Source organism: Protopterus annectens, chromosome 2.part0, assembly GCF_019279795.1.
Source record: "Protopterus annectens isolate FY-2018-M chromosome 2.part0, PAN1.0, whole genome shotgun sequence".
NCBI classification, from domain to species: Eukaryota; Metazoa; Chordata; order Ceratodontiformes; family Protopteridae; genus Protopterus; species Protopterus annectens.
Genome location: NC_056728.1, coordinates 102,381,194 through 102,403,032, shown reverse-complemented (window position 1 = coordinate 102,403,032; position 21,839 = coordinate 102,381,194). Strand labels below are relative to the sequence as shown.

General features: G+C 42.4%; 1 protein-coding gene across 2 annotated transcripts in view; it reads left to right on the top strand.

Annotated features, from left to right (window-relative positions):
- PFKL (phosphofructokinase, liver type) overlaps positions 1 to 17,490 on the top strand; it is a 905,205-nt gene extending 887,715 nt beyond the window's left edge. For both annotated transcript variants that reach the window (XM_044060589.1, XM_044060587.1), the window contains exon 22: positions 15,793 to 17,490. In XM_044060589.1, the coding sequence (XP_043916524.1) occupies positions 15,793 to 15,940 (148 nt within the window). In that variant the 3' untranslated portion in view covers positions 15,941 to 17,490. The remainder of the gene's footprint in view (positions 1 to 15,792) is intronic.
- The last annotated feature ends 4,349 nt before the right edge of the window (positions 17,491 to 21,839 follow it).

Here is a 21,839-nt window from a genome sequence, read left to right as displayed (position 1 = left end):
ACCCATCCACGCATGGCCAATACCCCTTAAAGGTGATATGTGATCCAATATTGGTCACCCAAGTGCTGTGTATGCCTGTCCAATGCTCTCCATGCTCATGGATGACACCCTGTCATGACATCATCAACTCAGGGAGGTGAACTGCACAGCACCATCCCTTACACAGTGTCCATAATGTTGACTGCAGCCTAGGTGGTAGTTAATGGGTACAGAGATATTCACCTAGCGGTAACAATGCTGATATCATCCGTCAGAATGTGCACATATGTCACACACCTCACCCACAAAGCCCATTCTGTATGTTGTTCACAACACTGAGACAGCTATTGCTCATAGGTCATGGCCATTCACATCCTTACATACACATATGCCTCACATTTGTCTGTGTGGTGTGGGCTACAATGAGGGTGGAGTACAACACATTACCCCTGTTTTACTGTAGCTGGCACTGGTGTGATATGCACATGTCACTCTGGCACCTTTTGTAGTGTTGATTCTGTCAACAGGCCACTGGTAGAACACTCCTGTGACATACGAAGGCATATGTAGTCAAACATCCGTACTGTCATGTACATCTGTATTGCTAACATCTACATTGATAATGGTTCATGGACTTGCAGACCATACTCAGCAGGGTTATAGTGCGGTGCCACCAGTTATGACTGTTGTCACCACTTGTGGGCTGATATTATCCAACACCCTATCTGTATTGTATTTCCATGCTCAGCACTTGTGCAGAACTTGTGAGCACTTCATGAGCTACTGATTAATATAGCACCCATTCCACACCATTTCTCACATGTACACTGTCTGTCCTGACATTTCCAGCTTGCCTACAGTACGACAGCTGTTGTACACACGTAACTCACATATCTTGTGAGACATGGTTGTATATACAGGCATGTCCAACTGTCACTTACCAGTGCTATTGCCTGTCTATATGATGAATATGTCATACATGTGGCAATAGAGCAATTGTCTCATGTACACAGTCAATGCTCACCTCCCAACATACGACACTACAGCCTGTGGGAGTTGCACATATGCAGCCCTGCTGGGGCTAATGCTGTCACCAACCCTGACTGCACCTGACAATCATGTGGGGATGTGTAACATTCGCAACACACCCCACTCATCACATAGTCTCACAAGACCTCCACCACCACAGGCCACACATACGGGTACAACTTGTGCAGTACCTCTCCATGCTCTGTGTAGGCACCAGAGGCAGCCCCCATCACCAAACACAACAACAATAACTTATAGCCCAAAGACTCATGTGTGCCTATCACATACAGCCAATAGGGTGTTATACATAACACACCTGTCATAGGTGACTCTGTAGGCGGTCACACTGATGTTCCACTCAGCAGGCTACACAAGGCGATAGTCGCTTACATCTTGCTGTCGGGTAACTGGTTCTGCAACATAACCTATGCACCCATGCCACACCTCACCAGGTACAATTTGACTGTCATTCTCCATGTTAGTGTGACTGCCCTGAGATGCAACTTCACAGACTACATGTGCAGGGACATGCAATAACTCAACGGTCTTGTAGCCCTGAAGGTATGGGCCAAGCCCTGGGGAGTATTATGCATTCATCCAGACCCGATACTACTGTACAACAACTGACTGTGTGTATGCTTCTGCTGTCATTCCACAGGCATCTGTCCACTTTGACTGACATGGTCAACAAAACATGATGCTTTGGCACAGCTGACCTGCACCTGTCAGCCCTGGGAGTACAGATAACATGTAAGGCTCTTGCTGCTTCAATACTGCCTGTCTTGCACAGTTTCCAATAACATTCACCACCAGAACGGGAACAGGCAAGCAGAACATGGGGTCATGTGACGCAATGCTTGACATTTTCATCTCTTACACACGCAAGCAAGGCACTCCTTATAATGGACCACTTCAATATCTCTGCAGTGACTGGGACCTGCCTCTAGGCTCTGCAGAGCACACCTGCAATGACAGGTTATACACAGACCATACCTTTCAGTCATGTAACCTGGACCGGCACACCCACGGCTGAGGTGTTCCCATATTCCACTATGTTGTACACACATCCTGGCTAGTTACTTAGCATAATGCATCAGAGGTGCTCCACATGCAACTAACTGTGGCCAGAACTGCTATATACATTGTAACAAGCTATGGATTCAACAACATACCCCATGGTTACCAGACCTAATTTCTTGGTGTACTGGACAGTAGGGCTCGGACAGGTACTACTGATGTGAGACTGACACTACCCCACACTTAACTGGGATATGGGATAGCCACTCATGTACTGATACATTAGGCCAAAGCTGTCTGGGATTCATAACCTCCACTTGGCTGGATCAACCCATACACACCACCTCCAAGACCAACAATATCCTTGACATGGACACTACCATCATGTGACTGGTGTTCCACACCTGTGGTTATCCCCTCATTGGTGGATTCTGAACATATGCTAATCACCCTTGTTATCCACATCCCGGCACCACACCCTTCACGGCGTACACAGTACAAGAGTACTACAACGCCTACTACAGACGTCTTATGACAGCAGTAGTTAACGTCATGACACCCGTGCAGATGGACAATGCACATACAAATGCTGAAACATACCCCAGTGCACTTGATTAGCACATACACGACTGCATGGATCATGCTATTCCACACAGAGCCATGATGGTACCCACCAGATAACGAACGCCACTCTGGGGGTCCAGTTCCATGTACATAGTTTACAACAGGTGGAGGCTGTTGCAAAGTGGAGTACATTCCCATGGGTGGGGTAGCTCACTGGTCAGCCTCAGTAGGGCTACAGGATCCCTCATCACATACTCTGAAACTAGCTACGTAAACATTATTGCGACACATTCCAGGGTGTACTACAAGGCATTATGGAGGTATGTCAGTAGTCAATGGCAATACCCACATCTTCTCTGACATACAACAGTTACTCAGGAACATTACAGAACCAGGTGATGTTGGCAACATGCTGGCGGATGGGTTCAATGCTAACATTACACCCTCTCACTCCCTACAGGGCCACAATCCATGCAGGAACATTGCTGTGTCCCTGCAGTCACACCTACACCGTACTAACCTGCACTCTATATGGCCTGGAACACTGGCCCCATGTGACCGTCCAACATCCCAGGCTGTGATTTACACAAACCTCTGAACGACATGTCTCCCCACTTGGCCACCATATTCAGTAATAGCCTTGTATCAGATATTGTGGCCCCTGAATTTATTTATTTTTATTTTATTTTACATTTGTTAACCGGGAGAGTCCGACTGGATACATGTCCATTTTCAGCGGAGGCCCGGGGAGAAAAGCTCCAGGTACATAACAGACATATGAACATTGTTAATGGAAAAAAAGGAAGATAGTTGAGTTCTAAATACAATATAAAGATACATCATATCTTGGGAAAAAAAAAACAACAGCAGCATATAAAAAAAAAAAAAAACATAGGTCAGTTACAAAGGCGAGGCGCCTTGTTAAAAAGCGGTTAAGGATAGTGAGGTAAGAGAAGGGTAAATGATAGTGGTTAATCAGGTTTGGAACAGGGACATTGCCAGAGAGTATTGAGATGGGGTTTAAGCTTTTTTTTTGAATTGTAGGAGTGAGGGTTCTGAGGTGAGCATGGTCGGTAGGGAGTTCCACATTTTACCTACAAAGTTTGAGAATAGAATCCCCAGCAGAATTGGCTTTGGTAGTTTGAGCTAAGATCTTATTGGAGGAGCGTAAAGATTGCAGGTTAATATATGGGTGAATGATGTTTTTCAGAGCTGGTGTTTTCTCTGGGTGATACAGTATCTGGTGAGCCATTTGAGTTGGTTGAAATGGAGTTGGCTGGAAAACTCTAACCACCCTAGTTGCTTCAAGTTAGTGCAGTGGTGCGTTCTAAAGGTGGAATTTGTGGCAAATCTAGCTATGTGATTGTAACAAGAAGCAAGTTTGTTAAGGGTTGTCTTGTTTAGATTTGTAAGAGGGAGGCATAGAAAAGAGTTGATAGTAGGTGTGTGCTGGCAATTGTAATTTTAGTGTGAGGGTGAGAAAGTGTTTTACTTTATAGAGAGCCAAGCTTTTATTGACGGTTTGATGGTAAGATTGAAATGGGTGTCAAATTTAAGGAGTTATCAATGGTAACACCTAATAGCTTTGTGTGAGCTTCTGGTGATATAGTGATTCCATTGGAGGATGTAATAGAAGGTGGGGAAGAGTCTTGTTAGTGGGTGAGAAAGTAAGTAGTTTTGTTTTGTTGGGGTTGAGAACTAGTTGTCGACTTGAGAACCATTTTTCTATTAGGTTGAAGGTGTCTTGGGTTGAAGCAGTGAGGTCTGCCAGGTTGGAGGCAGTGCTGATGATAGTCGAATCATCTGCATATTGAATGCATGTGGCATGGCGGGTGATTGTGGGCAGGTCATTAACAAAGATGGTGAAGAGAAGAGGGCCAAGAATAGATCCTTGGGGAACTCCAAGTGTAACAGGTAGGCATGTAGATAATTTGTCCTGCCATAGAACAGCCTGTTGCCTATTGGACAGGTAGGATTGGAACCATTTCAGTGGAATTGCTGAGTGATAGTTTTTAATGTATGGAGGAGTTGAATGTGGTTCACCATATCAAAGGCCTTGGAGAGGTCTAAGAAAAGAGCAGATGATAGTTTATTATTGTTTCTAAAGTTATTGATGGTATTACGAAAGGATAGTAGGGCTGATGTGGTACTGTGATTTGGCCTGAAGCCATGTTGGGAGTTGGCTAGAATTTTATTTTTGGTGAGGTGTTCCATCAGTTGTTTGTGGACACACTTTTCCATAATTTTGGCCAGGGGTGAGAGTATAGCTATAGGTCTGTAGTTGGTTAGCTCTAGTGAGCTACCACCTTTATGGAGAGGAATAATGTGGGACATTTTCCATATGGAGGGGATGAAGGCTTCTGACAAGGTACGGTTTATGATTATGGAAACGGGATAGAAAATGGCCTCAGCTGCTTTTTGCAGAAACTCAGCTGGGAGGAGGTCAGCTGCTAGCTTAGTGGGTTTTAGTTTTTTAAGAAGAGATGTTATAAAGGATATGGGTACTGGATCGAAGGTAAATAGATGATCTGATGTAGTTGTAGTATTCTGCTGGCATGGGTAGTGGAGTGGGCTGGTTGTTTGTTTGAATTGTGTGTTAGGGATTGTATAGTTTCTGTGAAGAAACTATTGAATGTGTTAGCAATGTTTACAGGGCACTGTTGTTTGCAAGTTGTTGGCGTGGGGTGGTTGCCTGGCCTGGGTGCAGGAGCTTGTTTAAGCCTGCCCAGAATTTTTGTGGATTATTAAGGTGTTTGTGTTGGAGGTGGAGGAAGAAGTTTTTTTTTATCATTTAAGATCATTCTTTTAGTTTCATTTCTATGTTGCCTGAAGGTTTGGTGGGAGTGTGGGTCTTTAGAGGTATGCCATGTGACCCACATCTTGTTTCTAGATAGGAGTTTGGATTTTGTTTCCTTAGAGAGCCATGGTGCGGTTTTGGTTTTAGTTCTAATGGACCGTATTGGAGCATGGGAATCTAGAATCTTGAGGAAGGTGGTGTTGAAGTAGATAACTGCCTCTTCAAGAGGAAGAGACTTGAGTATTGTCCAGTTGTGGGATTTAAGTTCAGTTTGAAAAATGGAGGCGTTGAATTTATTATTGTTCCTGATTTTTTTTATGGTTGTAAGAAGGGGGGTGATTTTCTTGAATTTGATAACATAGGTGAGTAAGTGATCACTCATGTCCTCTGGGTGAGTACCTGCTGAGTACTGGTCAGGATCTTTATTAGTAAGGATCCAGTCCAGGATGCTGTCTTTGTTTTGGGGTTTACCTAGTCTGGTAGGAGTGGATATGAGCTGAGAAAAGCCATGTAGATGCCATGATGAATGGCACACAGCAACAGTTATCACACTCCACACAGGTGGCGCCACAATGCACGAGGGGGACTATTGCCCTACACACCTGACTGGACTGTTTTGCAAGGCTATGGGGCACATCATCATGGAAGTCATTCACAAAGACATTGGTGGGCTCCGGTCCTTTGATGCCACCCAGGTTGGACTTGTTAGGGCCAGAGCATGGCTCCTACACCTGGTGGACTCCTTTCATACAGTTACCAGGGTAGTTGATGACGATAAGAGGGTCCACACAGCCTACATTTTCCTCTCATTGCCTTGCAGCACCGTTCTCCATTCTGGTATTGACAACATACACATCCACCTACACATCGACCCCTATGTCTCAGGATGCTATGCAAAGTGGCTCACGGACAGGACACACACACAATGAGGGTAGCATACCATAGTACCTACTGTATTTCAGTTACACTTGGCGTACCACAGTCCTCAGTCATAGGGCCCCTCATGTTTGGTATATGCTTCCCTGAGGTACAGGCTAACACAGAGGGACTTTCCCTGCCTATCTTTACAGACAACTGCATACAAAGTGCCATGATTGATCCGCCAGCTGATACTGACCCCCTCCATAAGGGTGTCACTGTGACGGATACCTGATATCAATATCATGGTTTCAAGCTGCATGACACAAGGTGCATTAACATCCTCTTTGCATTACACCATTCACCAACTAGGTGGTAGTCCCCTACATACATGACTCATTGTACGTGCTCGTAGTACACACGTATGTCGCACCCATTCCTTTGATAACCATATTGCCACTGTAGCGTGGATATCCTTCTACGTGGCCACACTTATCTGTACTGGGTTTGTAGCTGGAACAAAGGCACCCATTGTACCTCTGAACTCCAGACATATACACACATTCAAGGGTACAACACCCCGTTTAGGGTGTACCTTACACAACAGCTACTGCTTTACATGCCACAACATTAACACGTTATGACGTTTATTGAGCTCCGATGGTTGAAGTATGCGCCAGAACTACGGACACCATGTCTGTACACATTTGCATACTACATACTCGGGTGACCTCTGCTGAACAGACAGTGCCCATGTCCACAACAATATTCATGGATATACTCCACATACGCGACATAAGCAAAAGCCACTGTGAGCAACATGCTCATGGATATGTGTACACACGCAGCGATGAGTGGGATGTGCTTGAGGGTTACATTCCGAAACCAGACACTCACCATGCTTTGGAACATGATTCCTATGTACATCACGCAGTGACACTCAGTAGCACTGTTCATGTGATACCTCACTTGGTGGATGGGAGACACATGTACACCAGGGATCACTGCAGTGGCTGTACTGTGCAGAGGTGCAGGTAACACATGGCTCTGCTATTCACAGACAGGACACTACCCTAGAGAGGTGCCGCTGGTGTGAACACTGTAGTTGTGCTTACACAGACTTGCCAGACTGCATAGTACCCCACTATGAACCTGTGAAGCTATTACATGTCCTTTGTGCATGGTTAATTGAGTAGCCCTTCCATTTAGATTAGCTATCATGCTATTACAGTGTCCCGTGACTACAAGCCATATGTATCCTGTTATTGTATATTGTACATGCCAATAGACGATACCTTTGGTATGTATGATATGCCTGTTATGCTGTGTAGAATATCTGACATATCTACCTACAATACTGTACATTACACATATTTTACATAGTATCCCATAATGCAAAGCATACTTGCACAGCGGGACCACCTTCAACATGTCATTGTCGTTATATGCCCATACACATTCCTATTGTGACAATATATCACCATATACTATCCCCTGCTATGGCACGTACTTGTTGGACATACCCTACCACTGACGGCGGGTGATATGGAATTGTTCTGTTTAAATCCCTCATGTAGCATCCCTTGTGGTGTCTATGATGTTTACCTTGTGGCCCGCTGCAGGACACAATTTCTATAAGCATTACTATGCTCAGCAAGACATCACTACATAATACCTTTTCCCACTTTATGCATTGTGGACACTTTTAATTAATATAAAACAGGCTATACATACACTAAATTAATTAATACATAACATAACAGGCTATACATACACTTACATACCGAGTGTTCTATATACCTTGTTATCATTCCGGACTTTCGCAACTATCTCTCTTACACTGTTTAAACAGTTCTATGGTATGAGCATACGGTTTGAATGTCTGGCAAGTCATCCTTATATATGTCTATACCTGCAACATGTGGTTTCCTGCTGCCAATTGCTATTCCTGAGTGACTTATTACTTGCACATCAGCTGTGCAGCTACTCCATTCACCAATTACGCGGCAACAGTGGGGTGTAACTGAATTCTCCACTTGGGCGTTGCCCATTTGCCCTACCTTCGGGGAGACGGCCTGTATTGTGTTTTGTTTTGTGTAATTGCAACTGCTATGTGTAGAGACACGTATAGTTTGGATTCATGTCCCCTGTGGATTGTGTGTGACGGCTAGAGTATGTGGTTCTACATGTGAGTGTACCTGTCATACCAACCGTCTGATAAGGGACTGTTTCAAACAAAACCTGTAACATCGCCATTTGTTTCATTATACAACGGCTACGATTTCACATGGCGCCTTTAAATGTGTCTCTCACAAGGTATGTTAACGCTTCTGCAGATGTAATTGACTGACTGGATGTTTGTGCTGTAATTACAGTCTGTATTGCTGTAGTTTTGTGTGGGGGGGTGTAGGTGGGTGTATGTAGCATATATAGGTTTGTGGGGCTTGCATTTCTGCATATTCCATATATGTGTGTGGGCTCCTTCCCTAATTAAAGAGCTATCAGTTAGTAGACATTTGTACGGGATTATACATTGGGCCGTTGTTAATTGGTTTCTATATAGTATTCAGGTGAGGTTGATACTTCCATACCTCCAGAATTACAGCGATATGTAAAGGGATGTTACTAACTGACAGCTGTCCCGTGTATTTCTGTCCCAGATATTTATAGTCATTGCAGTTGTGTTGGTAACTGAACCTCTTTGGCATGGGTTGCCACCTTTTCAAATGGACATTGTGGGACACTTGAGGGACGCACATCGCTGTTTACAGGCCGACACATACCCACGGACAGTACACAGGATAGCACATACTTTTATCCTCAATGCATACTTATTGTTGTAGGACTTTGGCTACTTATCATATTGCATGTAACATTTACGTTTCTTACATACAGGCATAACTAATGCAACTATTACATAATATATGGGACATAATAATGTACTACAATCTCGGACAGTTGCCCTTCATAATGTTTTATGTCAGGACACAACTGCCAAGGGAGGGGCTGTCCCTCCTAATGTGGGACAGGTGGCAACGTATTCCTACGGCTAGCTATAGCCACACCTACCGTAATGATCTACCTCCGAGTTGGCACTAACAGACACATACACACACATTGCAGTCACACGGAAACGCACACGGCACCCTCAACACACACATAACACAGACTACGGCAATCACAAGCACAGTTGAACGCAGTACCTACGTGGACTGCAACACCGGCAGCGGGAACTAAATGTCCCTTCTTATCGTGATAATATTACTCGCGGTTCTAGTGTTCCGGTACTGTGTTCTTTCGGTCTTTCAGCCTCGTGGTTACACGTGTCGGTATGTGACACATTCCATAGTTGACGGTGTCCTATTTATTTGTACCTCCAAGGTTTTATGAATGTCGTTGACCTATCTATATATTTGCAGATATCGGTGAATCCGTATATATCAACATATATCTCTCTTTCACCCTTTCTATATCTATGTATATATGTATGTATATATATATATATATATATATATATATATATATATATATATATATATATATATATATATCTGACAGGGAAAGTGACAGGCAAACTACACCATTTCATTGTCTGTGTATACTGTTTCCTGGACTCCGCACGTTTGTGTCTGAACCTGTCACATTACACACCTGCCATAGGTACATCTTGGCTACCATAGTGTTAGGTGATTGTATACATGATTGCGTGTTCTACTCCTGGCAGTGGTCATTTTACCCCTCAGAGCAGGCGCTATTAGTACAGGGGTGAATAATGCTGGTTTCACCTGTTCTGGACATCATTGACCGTGATCTGCGCGATATTCAGAGATGTATGGCCCTGTTTCGCGCATATCCATATACTCATATTTAAATGACGCTTACCAGCACTGGGCAACGCATATTCCCGCTGATGTGTGCTAAACATGATCTGATGACCTGCATCCGACATGCATTATTCTTGCCTTCGGGATTACGTTAATCCCTTGCAAGACGTGGGACCGGGAACATGCACGACGGTCAATGCATTTACCACTTGGCCATCTGGGATTTGTACACATGTTATGGCATTTTGTATGTGAAGTATACTACGGCTGTTACTCCATACTGCACTCACATGGGTAACTCAGTTAGTTTACATATGGATGAGTACAATTAGTGGTATGTCCATGTGATGTTTACTGGATGTGCTCCAGCATTGGGTATGTATATCACAGTGAGCCACACACTATAATGTGCTACACCTTCAAACGAATGTAGGTGGAGCTTGCTGGGGTGACGAATACCTGTCATGGGTACACCCCATGGCTTGACACAACATCCATGATTACATTATGTGGAGCCCCTCATTAACACAGCAGGGAATCCATGCAGAGTGTGTGCAGAACAGTGCTTACACACATGTGATCCCGCAATTGCCTCTGCTCCACTGAGCGACAGTTGGTTACTCAATGTTGTGGCAACAGCAGACACTGTTTGCTTTGTTTGGTGTATGGCCTCTGACAATCGGGCGTGTACCTACCGATGTACCTAGGAATCTATACACACAGCACCAACATCTGCTGATAGGCGCATGTACTGTTCAGGTGTTGACATTCCTTGTTCCAATAGCTGTTGTGTGTACAATGTTTGAGGGCTGCCTATGTCGGATTCACACAGTGGGCCACCTATACATTACAATTTACAGGTGGTCGTGTGTGTGTGCCATCCATTTTACTGTGTGTGCAGGTGGTGAGGTGTGTCAGTCCATAGGGGCCTACACTGTCAGAGTGTGTGCTGTACGTTCCCTCTTTGCCAAGGCGTAGGCATATTGGGCACACCTCCATCTACCTACTGGGGCTGGTACAGGATGTTCGTGGTCTTAATCCCTCTGTGCCTGTGATGGCCTTGGCAATTGCAGTGGGCTATGAGGGCCTTCACCATTTTGTCCCTGCTGCAGCTGTTTCCGCAGGATCATGTTATGTAGCATGGTACATACTATGAAGATGTGGGCACATGTGCCTGGAGAGTACTGCAAGGCTCCACCAGATGTGTCCAAGCAATGGAACCATGATTTCAGCATCCCGAACACAAGCTCTATGATGATTCTGGTTTGTGCGTGTGCCTCATTATGGCGTTCTTGCATGGGTGTGTGTGCATTTCTGATGGGAGTCATCATCCATGGCTCCAGTGCATAGCCAGCATCCCCCACAAGGTGGCCATGTGGGATGTCCCCCCTGACAAATACCTGATACAGCTGTGAGGCATGCCAGATGTGGGAGTCATGGTAGCTTCCAGGGCTGCCAGCACACACATCCGTGATAATGCCCTGGGCATTGCACATGACCTGGCAGTTGATGGAGTGGAATCCCTTGCGGTTTATGTAGCGCTTACCATGCTCACTGGGTGGTGACTTGATATGTATGTGCGTGGAGTCTATCGCACCCAGTACCTTCGGGTAGTGTGCCACATGGTGGAAGTGATGCATATTGCTGGCCAACTCCTCCCGAGTTCGGGGGAAGTATATATGCTCATTGGCATGTGGTAACACGGCATCCAGGAACTGGTGTAGTAACCTCGATGCTGATGCCCGTGAGATCCCCATTATATCTCCAGTTGGCCTTTGAAAGGTACCTGTGGCTAGTATTCGCAAGCTTACACATACCTTCTTGTCCACTGGGATGGGTTCCTCTCTGTTGTTTCTGGTTCTCGGGCGTGGCCGGCACAGCTCAACTATTTGCTGTAAGATGTCCCTGTCCATCCTGTAACGCTCTATCTCCAGATCATGTAGCCCCTGGTAGGTTACCCTTGGTCTGAACACTGTTTTCCTCCTCCTGGGCCTGCGGTGGTTGTCAGCATCATCCTCCACAACACCATCAGTCTCTAACACACGGTGATGAATCACAGCTATGGCAGGTCCCAACATGTACATTTTAAAAGTTCCCCGTGTGTTTACACCTATGGTGCAGTGTTAATACACACGTGTATGTAGGGTGCTTTCACACTTTATACTATTGTGCTGTGAACACCGATGATGTCATAGGGTGTGTATGTACGATCGTAGCTACAGGGTATCTTATGTGGTGCCTTTGGTGTTGAATTACATTTGGCTGCCGTGGATTACCTCTTGCCCTTCCCTTTACATTTCTTCATGTTTCATCTACAATTTTCTGGCATGCATCCAGCAGCCTGCTTTCATTTGTACTTTCCTAGACCTGGCTTATCTTGCATAATGTGTTCTATTGCCGGTCTACTGTAGGTTTGCTTTGCTCTGCTATGATAGTTCTCCTTTCTTTGCAATCCGATGCCTCCCCTATCCTGTTTTGCAGGTTTCTGCGAGCAGACTTGTCAGCTGCCGTCGATTGCCTGCTGTGAGTTAATAGGTGTTAATTGCTCAGTTGTACTCCAATTACCCTACTGCGGCATTTCCTTCTTTTCTTCCCCTGACCTTCCTGTTTGTGCTATGGTTCGCAGCGCGTGCATCCGCTTGCCGGGTTTTGGGCACGTTTTCATCCCCGTACACATGCGCTTTCGGGCACCATGTGTGCTCTCAGCTAAACTTTTCTATACCTACCTCCCCACCCCTGTCCTGCAGCTTTGCTTAGCAACGGCCAGGCCAGATTTGCATTGCTCCAATGTGCTTACAGCTACGGTGGCACACCCCACTGCTGATGTCATGTATACCTCTGAGCCACTCCTCGGTGTTATAGCGCTGCGCCGTATGGTACATCCTTAATCCGGTGGGACGTTTGCGATTCAGTATTACCTGCCTCATTTGCATGGCATTGACTACTAATTCATAGTTACCGCGCCAAACACTGTCACAGACCCTTAGCAACCCTTGCAGCTTGGTTGTGGTGTAACATGCATACCATTGCGTATTATGGTGAAATCCTGATTTGTATTACATTGCGATTTTCTGACACTTGTATATATTTTCTTTGTGTTCCACTTTGTGCACACATGCCCTGCGGTTGTACTTTGCGTTATTGTGGACATGACATTAAATTTTATTTTGTAGGTGTTGTGCATCTTTTCTTATGCCATTGGCTGTGTATTTAGCCATTGGCATATGTTAACTTTGTAATACATGAGTCTGGTCCGCTTAGCTCCGATGTTCTGTTTGGGAAAATGTAAACCATGTTTTTTGGTTTACATTTCCATGGGCTTACGCTACGCCTGCACCACTTCATGAATCGCTATTTACCTTCATTTGCATGGTACGGCACTGTGCATGGGGTGATTAGCATATCTACGCCGAGGGCTGCGCAGTTCTGGCGTACGCCGGTAGTGCACGTGGAATTGGATCGTACCTGAATTGCTCGACGGCCATATTTAGTGTTATACCGCCTACACTACACCTGCGCCTGGCGCAAGCTTCATGAATCCCGGGGCTTGTCTTTAAACTCGATCCCGTTCTGTAGAAAATGTAAGGAAAGGTGAAAAGAACCTTACATAAAAATCTTACAACAAAACTTGCCAGTTTGCTTTAATTACCTCCAATATTTCTTCAGCAGTGTCATAGAATCCTAGTTGTGAAAAAGAAAGGCTTAGTATCAGATAATTTTCTACTATTCACAAGCCTCCTCTGTTTACCATTGCTCGACTCCAGTAGCGTAAATGGATCCAAAACATCCAAATATCGATAGCCCCTTTCTATAAAAATATGAAAATTAAGTAATACTTCAGAAAAGAATAAATCAAAAGTGTTACACAACCGTTCTACTCAAATGCATTTACCTTTAGGTAATGCCGTAGTAGTTAGTTTAGCATGACAAATATCGCCCCATAATATTGAATTAACAACTGTATCCTTTCTGTGTTATGTAGTCTAAAGTGAACCACCTGTCAAGGAAATTTTAACATCAAGAAATATGATAGCTTGCTTATCACAAATTTCAGAAAGATTCCTAAATTAATAGAATTTAAATGTACTAAAAAATTTCTAACAGGTTATTAAAACTCTGAAAAATAAAAAAAAACAAAACATGTCAATGTATCTAGCATAAAATTTTACACATTTAACGTGAATATCTGTAGAATACATGTTTTTGTTAAAAGTAATTCATCAAAATATTTGCATAAGAGGGGGAAAAACTTGCCCCCAACTCAGTATCTTGTTCCTGCAGATAGTAATTGCCATCAAAATAAAAGTAATGCCTCAAGCAAAATTCCAACAAATATAAAAACATTATTTTCTGATCCATCTGGTAAAAGGTATGATATAGTCTCAATAATCTTGGGAAAATGTAACCTGTTTCCCTGGGTAAGAAGAATAGGCTATTAAACTGCACTCTGCCAAGATGAGGGGTGAGTGAAGCTTTGAGTCTTTACTGTCTTATTTTAAAACATGGGTTAGTGTTTCAGTAATAAATGTGAACAGGAGAACACACATGTCTTGACAGACTTGCCCAGGAGCAGCCAGAAATTGCTTTTAAGTTTAAAGTTTGAACTGTTAGTAAAGTAAAAAGGTTGGTCAGGACTAACCAGGGATTCCATCTGTGCAGTTTGCAGGTAAAACTAGAGCAAGTGTAGTTCTGCAGAGCTTAGTTTAAATCTAAGGATGCCTTTTGTTTTGTGACCTAGCAGTAAAGGGGAAGAAAGAAAGTAATTACATCACAGTATCATGTGGTCCTTGTCCAAGGTAGGTTTTCAACAGGATTATGTACCCTTTGGTATGTACCTTACGAGGCATATCCAACAACTGGAATGTCCACAGAGATTCCTCACTAAAAGAATACAGATCATAAATAATATGTCCTATGCAGACCGCCTCAAGGCCCTATCTCTGTATACTGTCTGCTTCAGGCTTTTGAGGGGAGATCTATGCCTGGCATACAGGGCATTGTCAGACCCCACTCTGATGGAGCTTCTGCATATCCACAAAACAAACAGTAGCAGAATTACCCATTCTAAAGAATTAAACCTTGCCTATGATATAAATAGGACCTGCTGGAGAGATAGGTATGTATCCCAGAGACTACCTTGTCTATGGAACAGGCTCCCCATCCACCTCCCTAACCCAATTCAAGTGCAACTTGGACAATTGGATGGGAAACCAGAAATTCATCCCAGGTTTGGCACCTATGTCTCTAAGGCAGACAGATAATCTGTAAATGGTTCATCTCCCAGGCCCATACTTACACTTATCAAGGGTATCATAACTTATCAGAGATTTGGGATGCATGGCTAGGCTTAAAAAGACCCTTGCGGTCATTAGCCTAGTAAACACCTACGAACCTATTATATAATGGAAGGAAAGAGATTGGTTTACTTGGCTGAAAATTGGCAAATGCCCATGCTCAAGATGTCAAAACTTGTCATTTTTTTCTCTCAAAAAAAAAATTATGGAGCGTATTAAATATTTTGGAATGTGTATTGGGACATCTTGTAACATATCTTGGACATGAGGGCGCTAAGCTGTATGTCTCATGCCTTAGTCTTCAGTCAGTCATGTATTCAGTTTCTTTGCAAAATTGATTCCATAGTGTGGATTTTTTTTTTGCTCAAATGCACTTGATAATATTTGCTTAAAAGTTTTTTGAACGGTTTGTGCAATGTTTTCCCCCTAGGCACAGGATGCCAAAGGAGCAATGGTGGTTAAAACTTCGTCTGATAATGAAGATGTTAGCCCATTACAAAATCAGCTTTGAAAACTATGACACGGGAAAGATAGAACACGTTACCAGAAGAACTCTCAGTATCGACAAAGGATATTAAGATGTACTGACGCATGATCGACCAAATGTTGGGTGTATTCATCTGTTAAAGTAGTGAACTGTTTTTCCTAAATCGGTTAGCTTAATCAAAAAGAAGGATATTTCTGCATTCATAGTTATCAACACTCCCAAACTCTTGACTTCCTGTTAAACAATGCAAGCGAGTTTAGAAGCTTAGCATGTGCTGAGTTCATTGTTAGGCACAGACAGAAAATTGCATAGACATTTTTTATGTATCTTTTAAAAGTGTTTATTTAGGAGATTTTTAGGCCATAAACACACTGGAATGTTCCCACATTCTCAAAGGTTAGCTTTTGCTGCTATTTTAGCGTTTACCAGTCGAAGCTGTAATTGACAAGTTGTTTATGACGCATCATACTGGAAAGTTGTGGACCAAACAGCATAGACTGGCAAAGGACACTTCAGCAACTAAAGCTATACAGATATTATTGTCACTTGTAGCATTGTTAGCAGTTCATTTGCTCATGAAAACAAAGCACTAATTCTTCATTTAGAGATTTGGATTCAAATCTTTGCATTGTTCAGTATTTAAAATTGTTCTGTTGCAGTTGGATTTTTTATTTTAAAGAACTGCATCCAGGTCTGTTTTCCAGTACTTAGTTTTCCAGCACCGTGATGTAAATGTGTATAATACTTGTGTATGTCTTGTATTAGAAAATTAATTTTTTAAGCCTCTCTGCCTTATAGAAGGTTTGTTTCCAGTCTCTAAGGTTTTCTTTACCTGGATTTGTTTTACATGTTCACCTCTAATACAGATAAGAATTTTACCTGCTTCAAAATATATTTTTTAATTTTGATCTTTGTAATAATTTTTAAAAAATGAAAAATAGTACTCATTTTCAGTCTCAAAAGTTTTTTGTTACCTGTATTTTTGTACTTTTTATCTCAAAGTACAGGTAAGAAATACACCTGCTTCAAAGTAGCAGTTTTTAAAGTTTTGATCTTCATAACAGACTTGGAAAATAGTACCCCACAGGCACAGGCCCCTTTCTTACAGTAACTTAGCGCTTTGAAAGTAGCAACTGTAGGCAGATTTACAAATTTACAAAAGCTTAAGTGTGTGTGTATCTCAGTGCCAGCACAAGCATGCACATTTATGTCTTTGTATGTTGAGATAAACACGGAACTCCAGGTAGCAGATTTTGAATCTTAAAGTTAGGGCACTGTACCTTTGATTTGTCCTGTTCATATCCTTTAAAGAAAATCACTAAACTTGTCATTGTTTAGAAAAAGTCAGAATTCACATTTCTGCTCAGATTTATGTATGGTCTGTCTTGAGACAAAAAAAAATTAGTCAAAACATGTATTTTATGTGGATGGGGTGTGTTGAATTAAACCCTGTCAAAATAAAATCCATTATATTCCTTCTGTATAATACAGTTGTAAAACCTGTGTATATTTTACACTCATGAAAGTATTCCTGGAGACATGTCTTACAAAAATGCATTTAAATCCTGATTTATTAATTTTTTCCCATGTAATTGTACAGTTAACCTTGACAATGCTTAATAATAAATCTTGAAATGGTCACCTAAGTTGAAATTTTTTTTTAACTGGACAAACTGAGAAAATACATTTATTGATTTTATTTAGTTAGATTCATTTGAACTTGTGCATACACAGTTCAATGAAGTAAGTTAAAGGTAGGCTTTACTGTCATCACTGTCTTTCCAAAATGCATTTTAAGTTCACAGTTTAAAATACTGCAGCACAATTCAGAGAATGGATTTTCAAGTTTTGAGAAGGATGTAAAGCAGGTAAGCATGATTTCTGATGTGGTTAGATTGTGGTGTCATTTAATTAAGTTTTACAGAACCTAAACAGAGGACATTTTCACGGGGGGTGTTGGTTGCCTTGTATCACCTGGGCCTCAATGAAGTGACTGCTTATCCTGCAGAAAAGGTAATATCTGATTTTCTAAAGCTGTGATAAGCCTCCAAGTACTCATATGGTTACAACAAGTTAACTGGAGTTGTAGGTGTGTGTAGCTTTGTTCATGAGGTGGCATGTTAAGCTACAGTGTCAGCCTAATAATATAAGAAACCAAATAAATTCTATTACTGGAAATCAGTCACCTGTGAAAAAAGCTACATTTGTTGGGTCTATGACACAGAGAGATGAAGCCCTGCCACTCTGTTGACCAGAATTTGATTAGAAGTCCTGATATAGGAGGAGCCCACCTAGAGTGGGAGATGAGTGAAAATGCACATCCCACTCACCTGTAGATGTGATTTCCTTGTTGGAGACTGGGAAAACCATCTCCCTTGCTTCGAGGTTTGTGGACAGGCCTGCTGGATGGCATCATACCTTGAGGAGGTGAGGGAATGTCCATCACAGACAGACCATTGGATGTCCCATTCTCCTGCTAAAAACACAAACCATTAGCCATCCCTGATGGTTACTTAAATGATGGCCTCTTTCAGTCAACTCTTGTCTTCAGTGAAGAGAGAACAAATGGTTAGCTGAGAATAGTGTTAATGATCGGCAGGCGGCATGGTCAAAAGAGTGAAAGAAAAAAGGCTACTGTATTTGTTTTATTTTACTACAGACTAATGTTGCATATTTTGTGGTTTGTGATATCTTCAAGTGAAGGAAAGCCAATTAGTTTATCATCCTTTAATGCTAGGTATTGTAGGAGAGCACAAATGGGGACTTTTACCAGGTGAAGGTGTGTTTAACACACACACACACACACACACACACACACACACACACACACACACACACACACACACACACACACACACCCCAGCTGACTTTCAAATTACCTACCTAAAGCAAGGGACTACCCTTTCAGTTGACCATGCACTGTATCAAGCATCAATCAAATACAAAAACAAACCGTGTCGTGTATATTTCTGACTGCACAATGTATCACATTATATAACCTCAAATATAGCACCGCCACACTGTACACACTGCTGTTTACATATCACAGAATGACTCTACCATCATCCACATTGCTAAATGTAAACCTACTCCACCTCTTGAAACTGTAACTATTATCTTCAGTAGCAAGTACTTTCTGGTAATTCAAATGTAACTCTCTAAAACAATACTATCTTGCTAGATTCATAGAAGAACAACCTACTTCACGTGTAATACCATAAAACAGAATGACAGTGAAATGTGAGAATTTTGTTTTCAGAAATTTAAATAGTTTTGCAGTACTTAAACAACAAGAAAACTGCCTTACATATTACTATTGCCTAAAGTATACTTTAATCATAAGTAATATTTAAGAAAGAACATTGGGCAAATGGAATAACTTAAAAAAATACTTTATTGTGTCTGTGCTTTGTTGTATATGCGTATATAAATTATATATATGTATATGTACATATACAGAGAAAGAAAGACAGAGAAATTTGTTTTTCCTTTTTATGAACTTTTAACACAACTTCATCCCTTCAGAGCTTCTAATTTCTTGATATACCATCCCTTGAATTCATTGTCTGTCACTTCTAAACCCCCATGCAGCACTGTTTTTAATTCTAGAAGGGATTGGCAGCATTAAGAGCCATTAATCATGGTCCTTGGCAATGAGAAGGTTTTAACCTCTGTCTCATTTTCCCCAGTTCAACCCTGTGGCCTGCGTTGATGTCCTGTGGCAGTTTCTAGTGTGTTATCATACTTCTGCCACTCGTTAGCTGACACTGACTATGGGTGCATAGTACATGACCATTTGGAGTAATGCTGCATCCAACCACAGCTGAGGGGTAGACACCACCTGTCGTTAGCTGACACTGGCCATGGGTATGTAATATGTGACCATTTGGAGTAATGCTGCATCCAGCCACAGCTGAGGAGTAGACACTACCTGTCGTTAGCTGATACTGGCCATGGTTATATAGTACTTGACCATATGCATTTGGCCAGAGCTGAGAGACAGCACCTGTCGTTAGCTGACACTGGCCATGGGTACATAGTACATGACTGTTTGTGCAACAATGCTGCATCCAGCTACAGCTGAGGGGTAGACACCACCTGTCATTAGCTGACAATGGCCATGGGTACATAGTACATGACTCTTTGTGGAGCAATGCTGCATCCAGCCACAGCTGAGGCGTAGACACCATCTGTTGTTAGCTGACACTGGCTATGGGTACATAGTACATGACCATTTGGAGTACTGCTGCATCCAGCCACAGCTGAGGTTTAGACCTACAAAAGACAAATTATAGCCCCTCCCCCCAAAAAGACATCTGGCACATTTCTGCTGTATTTCATCTCCCGTATAGACCGTCACTTTCTGTGGACCATTGTTTGAACTTCTCAGTGAGACTGATATGAAAAAAGGAGAAAATCTGAGAATACGGTTCATTTTTTGTTAGCTATATTCCATGTTTTTTGTAACTAATTTACATCATGACTTGTGACTTCTTTTTAATCTGTTTAATTATACTTAATTACTCCTGCTTGTTTTTAAGCCAGTTTTATTAGTTGTAATCATTGTATTTTTTTTGTGTGTATTTCATTCTTTTTCATTGTTCTGTGCAACATTGTATAATGTTGAAATGATGAGCACTTCAGTAGAGATGAAGTAGAAGTTGAATTTTACTGATGGACATTTAGCTAGGGTAACAAATATGTACCCCAAAACTGCAATGAGCGAAATTGTAAAAGTAGTGACTTAGGAGCTTTGGGCCCTGTTTTTTTCTGGTGAGAGAAACTAATCTGGAAACACATGGCAGAGAAGGTTTCTGGAATAGTGTTTGCATCTCTTGATTCAGGGCTTCAAGCTAGTGTGATGAAGCAACACAAGTTAAAATAGTAGCATACTGCTCTATGAACTTGCTGAGGAATAGAATTCAGTCAATTAAGCTTGAAGGTGCTACATCAGAAAGTAAGAAAGTAACTAGTGGAGTACCAGAAGTCTTAGTACTGGAAACCCTCCTTTTTTTGTTGAGTATTTTCTTTACCTCTATGCCACAAATATTGAACTATGGCTAACCGGGTGTGCAGATGGGTGCAAGCTGGGTGTCATTGTTTCCCCAGTTATACAGTAGTGCTTCAGCAACAAGTAGTCCTTCCAAACCAGTGGTGTACAGAGAAAGGGCTCAAACTAAATGAAATAAATACATTGTCACCTTTAGGAAATACTCCTCATCTACAACTTACAACATAGCCATTACCTCACTATACACAGTCATGGTAGTAAGGTAACTAAGCACCTGTGTTGACATTTACTTCACCTTTGATAAAAATGTTGCAACAGTAGAAGGAAAGTACAGTTAAAAATCTTACCATAACAGTAGATGTCCTTGCCTTCACCACTGCAGCATTCCTTACTAATGGGATTCCCTGCTGTGAAGCCTTTTGTCCAGCCAGTTTACAAAAGTTTACCATTGCTTTAAGGTACGTTGAACGTCACCTGTGCACTCCTTGTGTAAGGTAGGGCATAAAGATGACGTTCAGGCATACCATCCTCAGAACAGATTGCACCAGAAGGAACAGCAGTCCAAGAAGAACCTTTACAGCCAGGAAGGGAAAAAGACCAGGGGGATTGAGGGAGGGAGTAAATACTGCAGCGGTGAAGGCAAGGACATCTACCATTATGGTAAGATGTTACAAAACTGTACTATGTCCTTGCATTCACCGCTGCAGGATTCCTTACTAATGGGAGAGTGGAAAAGCTTAAGAAGAAACCTGGGAGGAGGAAGCAGCAGAGCCCTCCAAGAAGCCATGTAGAATGGCAGCAGCAAAACCAGCTCGAGCTCTGGAGATACCATCCAACTGGTAATGTTTGGTAAAGGTATGCACAGAAGTCCAGGTAGCAGCTTCAAGAATAAAATTAGCATCTAAGCCTTTGAAAAAAGCACCAGAAGAAGCCACAGCTCTGGTGGAATGAGCCTTTACAGAAGAAGGAAGGCTCTCGT